Source organism: Panicum hallii, chromosome 3 (assembly GCF_002211085.1).
Source record: "Panicum hallii strain FIL2 chromosome 3, PHallii_v3.1, whole genome shotgun sequence".
NCBI classification, from domain to species: domain Eukaryota; kingdom Viridiplantae; phylum Streptophyta; class Magnoliopsida; order Poales; family Poaceae; genus Panicum; species Panicum hallii.
Window position 1 is genome coordinate 17,268,128 of NC_038044.1, and position 12,553 is coordinate 17,280,680.

The 12,553-nt window shown below is 49.0% G+C and overlaps 1 protein-coding gene across 1 annotated transcript; it reads right to left on the reverse strand.

Moving 5' to 3' along the window:
- Positions 1-10,217: 10,217 nt before the first annotated feature.
- LOC112887516 (transcription repressor OFP13-like) lies at positions 10,218-11,336 on the reverse strand. Its single transcript, XM_025953705.1, has one exon. The coding sequence runs from the start codon at positions 11,228-11,230 to the stop codon at positions 10,448-10,450; it is 783 nt and encodes a 260-aa protein (XP_025809490.1). The 5' UTR covers positions 11,231-11,336; the 3' UTR covers positions 10,218-10,447.
- Between the last annotated feature and the right edge of the window lie 1,217 nt (positions 11,337-12,553).

Sequence of the window (12,553 nt, forward strand, 5' to 3'; positions counted from 1 at the left end):
AGGATTTAAAAAAATAAAATTCGGAAGAGGGATGCCGGTTGGGAATATTTTGAAAAATGGATACCTCCCGCCCGTTGATCGGGCGGGAGGAGTGAGGTCGGGGACCTCCCGCCCATCCAGCGGGCGGGAGGTTCCAAAACTATTAAGAGGCACCTCCCGAGAGCCTTTTCGCGAATAAGAAAAGTTTCTTATTTTCGCGAAGAGGCTCCTGAGGCATCCTGCCCGCCCAACGGGCGGGAGGTACCCACGTGCTCATTTTTTGTTACTTTTTGTTGGAATTTATGTTTTACAAACTTGTTATTTTTTGTTGGAATTTATGTTTACAAACTATTTAAAATTCAAACTTTTTTAAATACAAGATTTATTCGCCATACTCTTTTGTATACATAAAAAAATTTAGTTTAATTTTACGAAGAAGATTACGATATCTAAAACTCGTATGAAGATCGTTAAGCGATAATGTTTTGCAACGTAGAATCCAAATATTACGATACTACGATACATGAAGCCATTGAAAATAAAATAGTACAATAACAAACAAGTTTAAATATACAAATGCCAAGTCACAGTTATAATTACAAGCACACATAATGATCTGTTAAAAGTCAATGCGGCAAATATTACAAATGGTCTACTAAAATTACAAATACACATCCAGGTCTGATACAAACTCAACGCAGTAAATATTACACATGAGCAAACAACGTTCAAATAAAATTACAACTAAATGATGCCTGATGACATAGTAGCACTCGATCGGCGACGTCTCCCACTTCTTGATGCAACCGGAGGTCTTCCCTCTGTAGCATCACCTGTAGGGCCAGCTTCAGCAGAACTGGGGCCAGCATCATTGTTTGGACAACGTTTATATGTGTGTCCACTCTGATTACATGCACTGCAGCGCTGTATCCTCGGACGGAGCTCTGACTCATCCATGTCATTACGAATACGCCATGTCTGACGGCGCCCTCTCTTAACCCGAGCTGTTCTTGGGTCTGGAATATATATCACAGGATTCGTTGTCTCAGTGAACGATCCAACCATACGGAACCCATAGATCTCATACTGTCAGGTACTGGCAATTGTCTCCTTTATGAAGTAATGGAAAACATATATATTGATAGGATGTCCAATATCCGCATAAGCAGCCATTACATGAAAGGTATGTGCAGCAACTTTGGCCTCATGCGTGAGCAAAAACAAGTTCCATCAAACTTGAGGATGCACTCCTTTACAGGAGTTTGACGTCTCATGCCACGTCGAGCTATATCTTTGGGAGCTACCTCAAACTTGAGCTCCTGTGTACCACATTGCCGTACGTGGTGTAGCTGGACGCTAGCTACCTTTTTAGTCATATATTCTGTCATCATTCTTCCAAAATATCTGTCAGGATCTTGCATGTATGCCTGATTTTTAGTGAACCGATCCCTAAAGTAATCGGTACACCCACGGACGATGAATTCCACAATTGCAACCAGTGGAAGCCCACGAACACCTCGCAGCACCCAATTGTAAACCTCGGCAAAGTTGGTGGTCATTATGCCGTACCTTGCACCATCGGTATCGTAAAGTAACGTCCACTTATTCTTCGGTTCATTCTCAATCCATTCAAAAAAGGTTTTCAACGCTGACCCAGACCTTCTGCGAGTACGTGCAGTATCTGTTGGCAAATGACACAAAGCCTCTGCTTTGTCCTGTACAGTTCTGGTTTTTGCTGCGTCCTCGCTTCTTTTCTTCCCGGTCAGTTCATCAAGTTTCTGCCACTGCTTGTTAAATTTTTGTTGATTTGTTTCCTTGCAGAGCCTCTTGAACATATCCATAAGGTGCTTGTTCTTAAATTGCCTGAAAAAGTTTGCACCGATGTGTCTCATGCACCACCTACTGCGAACATCACGCCACATGGGCGGCTCTCCGGTCTCCACACATCCCTCCTGCAAATCTAGTATTGCCCTCAGTATGCCGGCGTGACGATCATAAATCAGGCAGACATCTTCCCTATCCCAAACGACTGCAAGCTTAACCCGTTTCAGGAACCAGTACCAACTGTCTGTGTTCTCACTCTCAACAAAAGCAAAAGTAACAGGAAGTAATTGATTATTTCCATCCACTCCAATATCTATCAGCATTTGCAATCTATACTTTGCTGTGAGAAAGGTCCCATCGATGCACAGAAGAGACCGGTAGTGTTGGAATGCGTTAATGTATGGACCCAAGCTGAAAAAGACCCGCTGCAATATGTAAGGCGGACCTTCTCCTCTGTCTAGACTTTTCAGGTCATAATATCTTTCAGGATTTCTCTTATATAGGACGGCCAGCAATCGAGAAATATTATCATATGCAGCCTCGAACGTCCCAAACCTCATCTCCAACACCTTCTGTTTTGCACTCCACGCTGAAAGGATCGATGGACCAAGAGGGGGGTGAATTGGGCCTTTTTCAATTTCTAAAACAAGGTAAAGCAACCTTAACCTATGCAAAGCTAGAAAGGCACCAATTCACCAACCGGGTAACTAAACTACCTACGCAAGTTAGGATTGATAAAAAGAGGTAAAGTCTAGCAAGATAGAGCAAAGTAATGATCCCTAAATCAAGCACATGAATAAATTGCATAGAAGATAATGCTTGAATAAGTAAAGTGGACAAGAGACAACCGGATTTTTTCCCGTGGTATCGATGTGTTAGCACACACCCCTAATCCACGTTGTGACACTCACAAAGAGTTTTGTCACCTCCCAAGTCACCAAGACGAGGACGCTCACTAAGAGTCTCCATTCACCATCCCGGTGTGGTGGAGATCAAGCCACGCACAATCTTCTTCTCCGGGCTCCCACAATTCTTGGCAAGCTCCGCGAGAATCACCTCGATCACCAAGATCGCCTAGGTGATGCCAATCACCAAGAGTAACAAGTTAAGGCCTTCACTTGAGCAAGAACCGATCACTAAGAATGGATGCACACAAGTTTCTCTCTACTCAAGTCCTTAATCTTACTTCTTGATTGATTGAATGAACAAGAATGTGAAATGATGAAGCTCAAGGTGGCTCTTGACTATAGTATGAGTGTTTGGATGTTGCCTGGTGTCAAGAGTAGTAAAATGACCTATTGGAGGGGTATATATAGGCAGCTCACACGAATAGAGCCGTTGGAGAAAAAGCTGCTAGAAAAACTGCGTAGCGCCGGTTAATCCGACGTACCTCCAATAGTCATCGTCGGTTTAACCAGTGAATGTAAACTGCCCTTTCTGAAAACTAGCCGTTACAGCTTGGACAGATTAACCGACGTATCATCGGTTTAACCGGTGAGTGTAGTTGTCCACTGATCAACTGAACAACCAAGTCTCTAGACAACTGCACCGACGTCCCATTTCAAATATCGTCGGTTGAACCGGTGTATTGACTTGTCCAGTCTCTCCTGACTTCGTTTAACCGACGTATACAAAAGTTGAAACGTCGGTTAAACCGGTGTTAAGGATTTTTTCTGATTTTGCCTTTTCTGATTTGAGTTTTGAATGAAATCCAATTATTCTTGAGATATAAGTTGAGAACCACTTATTTGAGCTTCTAGAAACCTGAGTGACCATTGTGTGCATCCATTTTCAAATGACCATATCCATACTCAAGTTACTTAGCCTAAACCCCTCTTAATAGTGCGATCACTACAAAACTATAAAACCTATACTAACCTAAGTGTCATTCTCAACCTTATGACACTTAGGACTAGAAAGATCCTTAGTCTTGACATATTATTGGGTTGAATGCCGAGATCGCCTTTTTGAATAATGAAAATTTGGGGCCTCTTTTGACATATGACCAAATGAGCGATAATGAGCTATAAAGCTGCACAAACTCATTAGTCACAATAATGATTGTCATTAATCACCGAAACATACCTTGAGAGCCTAGATGCTTACACACGCTTTGCTGTACGAGATGGTATACTTGTACTTTTCCTGAATATGCCTGATAATAGACTTTGGTTCAAATAACATGTTCTCTACTATCATCCCGTACATCTCATTTGCGATGTATTGCGATGTAAGGTTGCGATGGGTCTTCTGCACCCCCGGCAGATGACAAGTGTGCTGAGTGATAATTGGGCATTCCCAATAATCTTTCCATTTACCTTTATAGGCATGCACCCACCACGGACAGCCCTCCTTCACGTATACCACATCGTACTTACGAGATTTGCACTCGACTATTTTGAACTCTCGCATAAGAGAGAGACCAACACTTAACAGCTTCCTTCACCTCTTCGATTGAGTGGTACCTCGTACCCTGGACAATTTCATTTTCTCTGCAATCCGAAGGCACGCTAGATCCCTCATCTACGACAAGATGACTGAAGTTGCTGCTTATCCATTCTTCAGGCACATCATCGTCATCATCTGACGAATCGGCATTCATTGCTTCATCCAATTCACGTTCTTCATCTTGCAGCTGTTCAACAATAAAGGGTATATTCTCCTCCTCATCAGCCACGCATTGAGGTGCTGCGGTGCCACCTGCATCAATGTTTGCCTCCTCAACTTTTTCATCAATATTTTTATCCCTCGGAGCAGTTTCAATATTTATCAAAGGGTTCTGATGCACACTGACAAGAAGTACCAGTGGCCATTGCCAATGACTTGCATTTTGCAGATAGGTTAACCAATCCTCGTTGCTTGCAAGTGGCATCAGCTCCTAGATCAAAGCGTGAGTGGTACGATTTATGACGCACTGAACACTCACAATGTGTGTCTCCTGATTAATCCTTAATCTCCTCATTAACCAGTTGCATAGGGATTCAAATATCCTCTCGTGCGGTCTGGTAATTCCTCTGACCGCACAGTTGAATTCACTTAAATCTACCCCATTCGGCCCATAAATCATATTTCCTTCTCCGTAATATATACTGAAAATACCCTTTCTCGAAAGACATATCTGTCAATCATTTAAAAACTAGTTACTACATATTAATACACAACAACCCTAAATTTCAGCGATTCCCAGATTATATTTTCCAGAATTTAAACTATTCAGAATATAAATTATACTAAAAATAATTAAAATACTAAAAACTATTCAAAACATAACTACCCTAAGAAATATTTCGTAGATTATAGTTATTTTTAAGTAATTATACGACTAGAATAAGAATATACCTCCAAATCGACGTGTGAACAGGGCTTCGCCGTTTCCTCTTCTCTCTTCCTCTCCTCCTTTTCTTTTTTTTCTAGTTTTTGCTGAATAAAATGAAAATTTAGGGGCTGGTGGGGGCTTGTAGAGCCGGGGGGGGGGGGGGGACCTCCCGCCCGCCTAACCGGCGGGATGCCCCTCGGCACAGCTCCCGCCCGTTGGATGGGCGGGACGCCCCCGCAGGGACCTCTTCGCGAACAAAAAAATTTTATTATTTGCGAAGAGACCCTCCGGGAACCTCCCGCCCGCTGGATGGGCGGGAGGTTCCCGGCCCCACGCCTCTCGCCCGATCAACGGGCGGGAGATACCCATTTCTCGAATTTATCCCATCCGGCTCCCCTTTTTCGAATTTTTTTATTTTTTTTTTAAAGTCGTTTTCCGGATCACGAGTCCACATATCACATGTGCACGTGGGCCTCTTTTCAGGAGAGCCTAGGCTTGCTGAGCTTCATCGTCATGGTATGGTGGTCTTGCAGGCCTCTGGGTGAAGGATGGGCCTAACCGGACGACGTGAGAGAGAGTGAACTAGGCCGTAGGCCTGGTGCAGCTGGACCACCGAGCCCATTTCCCCACCCACCTGAAGACAACTGCAGTGCTGGGCTGCACACCCAAACAGCAAAGCTGGCCAAAGGTCACTCACACGCTCAGTCACACCTGACCTGCGGTGACCGCTCAATTCGAATCCGCTGTTAGTGAATTTTGAACCCTGAGCCAACGAGGCAGTAGCGGCCTCTCAACAAGCATTTCGCACTCCGCCGACGCAGAGAGAGCTCTGCCTCCGCACTGGGCGCTTTGCTCCTGCACCTGCTTCCGTATCTTTTGGATTGCTTTGACAGTTTGGCTTTGCATCTATGGCCAATGGCGACCAGTATTAGCCGGCCGCTTGCTGTCTCTCTCTTCTCGCTTTATCTGCATCTGCACGGTTAGCGCGGCCAGCACTTTCAGCACGTAGCGCGTGTCCGAACCCAGGGACTGAAGGGCGCAGGTCTTCATTATTATGAACTGTAGGGCAACGGTGAAAAGGGAAATGAACAGGTCCTCCAACTCCAAGTAAAATGCTGAACTTGACTCGAGCGCAACAACTGTAACATTGTTCTCTTCTTCTGTCTGAGATCTCCTGGCATTTGTTAGGGCAAGGAAGTGATGAAGAGGAGGCACGGTGCATTGAAAGAGCCGTGGAGAAGATGTTGGAAAGAAATTATATATAGTATCAAGCCCGAATGGCATGGCACGGAGACAGAACCATGGTGCTGATGATGAAAGCCTGGCGGGTTGCTGTTCCCCTGCAGACGACGCGCGGCGCAAGACAAGGCCGGACTCCACGTGAAACTGTGATGATCTTTTGGGTGGATTCGGTTGCCACTGTCTGGCTGGAGGTAGAAGAAAGAGGAGCAAACTTTTTACCCTTGCATGTCGCCAAGTTTCTTGCAGCTGCCTCTGCCTGCCATGATTATACTGTTGCTCTGTGCAGGCTCTCCCTGCAAGCACAGCACACGCACTATACAAACAAGGTGGAACGAACAGGATGGTTTATTTGAGGGCATGAAATTCTCAGGATTCAGAAAGTAACAAAAAGCCAACCTGCAACTTTTCAACTGCATGCATCGTCTACAGGGAAAAGGCTCGAGAGCTTTTTACACTGCTCTACTGCCAGGTTACTCATCCTGCAGGCTGCAGGTCATCGATCAAAGATGCGTGCAGGTGCAGTCACTTTCTCGCAAGCAACCGAGGCATGCACACAGATGCAGATGCAGATCACACAGTGGGGGTGTGCATGCAATGCGATGCAACACAGGGCGCATACGTACAACTGTTTTGGCCATCATGGTAAATAGTCCCTGAGCGGCTGAGCAACGTCCAAAGGATGGCAGCTTACGCCCCACAGAAAACAGGAGCTATCTCGGCCGGCCTGAGCTGCTTCTTTGAATTAATGTGTTCTGAAATTTGAGAGTACACGGTTCACATGGCCCGATCGCCGTCGATCTCTTTTCAGCACAGGTTGCAGCTCAGTAATCGCCACATTCAGATTCAGTGGTGGCAGACTCGTGAACAGATTGGTACTGTTTTTTTTTGCGGGGGGGGGGGGGGGGGGGGTGGAAGAAGGTTTACGGTTTCAAAAATGCGTCTATTCAATCTTATATTACTCCCTGTATTTTATATTTTGAGACGCTTCTCAATCTACGACCAACGGGTTAGCCTTAGAATTTGTTGATTGTGGCTTATAAATTTAGTACCACTATATTGGATTTATATTTATATGTACTTCTTATGATGTCAAATTTAATACACACGCTTAAGAACAGACGCATGGAGTCACCAGCACGCTGTCCCGTCCTCGTTTTTCCCGGCAAATACACAAGCAACTCAAATGAGATGAGTACAATCAACTTAAAACATATTTTTGAAAAAAAGGATCGAAAAGCATTTTATAAAATTTTTCCATAAAAAGTTCCAAACAGCTATCGGAAAAAGGTTTTTTTTTCTTTGAAAAAATTTCGATAAAAGATTTTTGAAAAAGAACATGTTGAGCAAAGTACCATTAGAAAAATGACAAACATTTCACTGTCTACCGTTGCGACATATCACATGAAATTATGAATCACCCGCCACGCATTAAGATCCTGTTCTCTTACCTCACCATTGCCTTAGTCTTTGGCCTCTGGATTTTGCCCGCTTGATACAGCTTTGGCATTAAAGAGAATGAAATTTACTCGTTTGCCGTTTTGATCACTTAACAGAGGCAAAATGATCATTTTGTCTGCTGTTCTTCCTCCTCCTGTTTTCTTCCCTGTTTCTCTCAACTCCATTGGCACTTGCCGCCATCCCTGCACAGAGCTTCGATGCGAAGGGGGGAGGGGGAGCTTTCAGACTTTCAGTGCGTTGATTGATGTATATAAGCTAGGAGGCGTAGCCAAGTTATTCATGTGCATGCATAATATTGTCGGAATAAGCAAGTCGTTGGTTGCTTAAGAGGACACTTCGCGAGCACGGGCAGGCGGCGAACTTTCACCTCCGTCTCCAAAGAGCAAACATTGCCAGACGATCGGGCGAGTAGGCGAGCCGCGTGCGCAGCAGAATGCTAGTATCATTGCGATCTGCAGCCTGACCACCGGCTCGATCCCTCGATCACCAGCAGCCCCGGCCCCGCCCAGCGCCGGACGGGACGTGCACGGGGACACGACGTGATGCGCGCCGCCCGTACGCGCTAGCCGGTTGTTGTACGTGTGCCGGCCGGCCGGCGGCGGCACACCTGTTTCTCTTGACGGTGGACGGCTGGATGCTTGCTACGGTTGCTTCGGAATCGAAGCACGCGCATACTGTACACTGCCTGGCCAATCAGCAATCACCCCGCCGGCCTGTTTTTGCCGGGAACTCATGGATCAATTTCGTGGCGGCTTCAGCTATTTCCGTGAGGGTTTCGATTAGACTCTCACGAAATTTCCGTTTTTCTGGTGGTGGCCTAGTAACCTGCAGGACTGCTGCAAAAGGACCAAAGGTCCAGTTGCAAATGTCCCTACACTATGCCTGCCACTGCCACTGAAGTAGTAGTAGCTAGCACTGGATACATACGAAGAGGTGTCAGGTGGGGGTCTACGTACGCCAAGTGCTACGTACATGGTCCACGGGCTCGCGCCAAAAGATTCTTTTGGCGTCGTGCTGTGGAGGATGGACGCGGTGGTGCCGCCATTTCCAGACGAGATCGAGCTCCCAAACTATTTAAGGGCGCCGGACAAAACCGGCCAGCTGCCACGCCGTGGACCGCAGCTCCGCACCCAGCGCCCGAGCCGAGCGGAGCAGAGGAACAGCGCGTCAGCATGAAGCTACCGGCCGTTAAAACTACAGCACTGTACTACCGTATACTATTATCTGAAAAGGGTCCGTATGTAAAAATTGTGCTATCGAGATTTATATTAAGTTAGTAATAACAATCTTACTTCTTCTAATAGATGGACGGTTGGATTTTTTCTATACTATAGCTACGTGCTACCAAATGGTATTATTATGCGCCGTAAAGAGCTACTAAAACTGATATCTTCGCCTGCCGCAAGACGTGGCGGCCTGCGACGGTCACCGCCCGCACCACAGGCTCGATCGCTGCCGGTGGGTGGACTGGTGGTGGTCCTCGCCGGCGTGGAGTGAGCCAAGTTAGCACCGGACTGATTGCCTTCCTGCTGTCCAAACACATGGGATTATCGCTAGCTACATCAGCAGGTGACCTCCCGCCTAACCCCCATCACGAGCCATCGCCTTCGCAGCCGAGCACCACCCGTGGGCCGTGGCGCACGCGCGCCCGGCCCCCGGCGCGTCGCTACGCCGCTAGCGGCCGTCGGGCTCCAACGGGGCCGTGCGCGTACGCTAGATAGCCAGTGGCCGGCCGGCCGATCCCAGCGCCGCGCTGGCTGGGGCTGCGCGGCCTCGCTGTCGCATCAACGTCGACCGCCCGCCCCGCCGACCCGCTGCGCGCGTCTGTTCTGCGCGCGACGCCTGTCGATCCCGACGGCACGTGCACCGGCGGGGACCGTGCGCTGTGCATGGCCATGGCATCATGCCACCGTACCCCAAGGCCACCCAGCCCGGCGGCCAAAATCGCTAGCTCCCGGCTGGCGCCCCGCCCTGTTCGTCCCGATCCCACAGGGATCACGGACTCCGCGCGGCGCCTCTGGACGCGGAGCTCGCGCATTCGCCGGCCGGCCGGGTCCCCGCGGGCTACGGGGCCGGCCAGTTCATGTGCGGGCGTAGGTCGTCCTCCCTGGCCGATGCGTGGGCGCAAAAATGTGCGCGGCCGCGGCGTGCCGGCCGGCCGGCAAGATCCGAACTTGGGTAGCTAGCTCGTGCGCGCGACGATAGGACGTGTATATTCTTCTCCGGCGGCGCATCCCTCTGTAAAGGCACCTTGGTCACCGGTCATGTCGAACGCGTCGCATCGCCGTCCTTGTTAGTTGCAGCTGTAGGTACGTTTTTTTCACTCCACATAGCTGGCTGGCAAGTGATCTATCTATCAGGCACACCACGAGTCCACAACGAGCTACCAAACTGTGGACCAAGCTAGTTTCGACATGACCCATGAGTCCATGACTTAATCATGGGCTATTACGACAGTTAACTTCATCAATCTGGATCAGCTAGGTCTACAGTACTACGTACTACAGTTGACACACACACACACAAAAGAAAAAAAATTAACGCACGTATTCAGACACACACGTTCGCTGGCACAAGAGTACATGCATGATGACGAAACTGCTGCGATGATGAGGCAGCTGGTCCGATTTACCTCAGGCGGAAGGAGAAATGGCCGCCGGCGCTGCTGCTCTCCCCCGGCTCGGTACCGGCGAGAGTGAAGGAAGAGACGCGGGAGGAGCTGCTGGCGCAGGCGGAGGCGGAGGCCGCCATGGAGGCAACGAGGTCGACGAACGCGGTAACGATGGTGGGGTGGGTGTCCCTGCCGTTGGCGCCGAGGTACCACGCCAGCATCCGCTCCAGCCACTCCCAGTCGCCCACGCCGTGCGCGGACACCATCTCCTCCATGGACGCCCGGAAGTCGCGGTACGGGTCGGCGGAGTCGAACGCCACGGCCATGCTGTCGCCGAAGGACGAGGAGGACGACGGCGCGTCCTCGGCCGCCTGGCCGGCGGCGGCGGTGGCCCGATGCGCGGCGGGCTCGGGAGGCTTCCTCTCGAGGATGGAGCTGGAGGGCGCCTGCGGCTCGAAGAGGAGGCGGTCGTCGGAGCGGAGGCCGCGGACGATGGCGTCGGCCATGTCGTCGGCCGCGGAGGCCTCGGACTCGGTGGACGGGCTGTCGTCGGACGCGCAGTCGACACGGTGCGTCGTGCGCGCGGAGGAGTTGGCGAAGGACGACTCGCCGGAGTCAAGGAAGAGGGACGCGATGGTCTTGGCGGCGGCGGACGGGGTCCGGAAGGACTGGGTTCTTGGGTGCTTGCAAGAGGGCCACATCCATGCCGGTGGGGCGGCTGCTGGTGGTGACGGCGGCGGCGTGTCCTGGGCCGAGTTAGTGGTGTAGAACAGGGAGCTGAAGGGTAACCCCTTCACCATTGGTGTCGGATTTGTTATGAACAGCGATGTGTGCAGCAGCGGTGCGAGTAGGGGGACGACGGGGAACGGGCTAGATTCAAACAGAGGGCCGGGGTTTATTCGGTTGAAGACGCCAGCTTTTCATCAAGGGGTTCATGGGAGGGTGGAAATAAAGGAGCGCCGGGTGCAAATTTCGCCCGAAAGTATTATCATTGTTCACCTTGTGAGGTCCATTTGGTGCGCATAACGGTAGGTGTTGATGTGTAGGACAATATCTCATTTGAGGTCAAATGATCTCTTAAACAAATGAGGTTAGTGCAAGTTGACTCCAAAAAATCTTCTAGACCTCTATTATAAACGCTAAGGTGTACTCGAAAATATCGTTGTTCACCTCGCGCCATAAGATCCATTAGAGGATGACAGTGCGACTCATTGACTGCATGAGTAGGCTCTGCGTATGATAACATATCATTTGAGATAAAATAGCGGGATTAGTGCAAGTTGATTTCAATAAATCTTATGAATACTGAGATAATTATTCTGAAAAAAATGTATTTTTCGAGATGCAAACATTAACATTATAACCGCAAAACAGTCTTAATTTAAAATAATTAGCAAATTCTCTCAATGCTATTGAAATTCTTAACTTCTGTTCACTGCCACTATTTTAAATTTTATTTCCCTTTATTACCATTATCGTCAAAACTTATTAAATATTCCCACTGACTAGATGAACCCACATTTTAGATAGCCTTTATCATCTCTTCCTAGTACCTAACTTGCCCCTGATAGCATGGAACCACCAAAGGGCGCCCGTCACCAAAATCATTTACACTTGAATCTACCTTCAAGTGAGTCTGCGCGCGGCATCAAGCACGCGGGGATGGAGGACGAAGCGGACGCCGTAACCGGCAAGCGCACACGAATGACTGGACGAGGATGATGAGGCCAACGTAGGACGTGCGCCTAGAGTGCCCATCCGCCATCCTTCTGGACGAGGGAGCGCCTGGGCACGCGCAGGGCTGGGCAAGCCGCATTTGCGTGCGCTGCCACCACGCTCGAGTGGGCGAGCACCTAGTAGGCAAGGTGCAGCATACATGAGCAGCTAGGATATGGTAGGTCCTGGGCAGACTTTGGCCCCGCATACGCCGGGCGCCGGCCTGCTCGTCGGTTCTTTCTTTCTTCTTATATTTTTTTGCCACGATGATGATGATTCGATGTGGGAATGCTTCTGAGCTATGAAGCAAGAGCATCTGTGAGGTATTTGATTTATGACAACATTTCTTGATGCTCGGAGTGCTCGTAATGCAACTTATCGCACATCATTTGTTTCAAAGCTAGCCG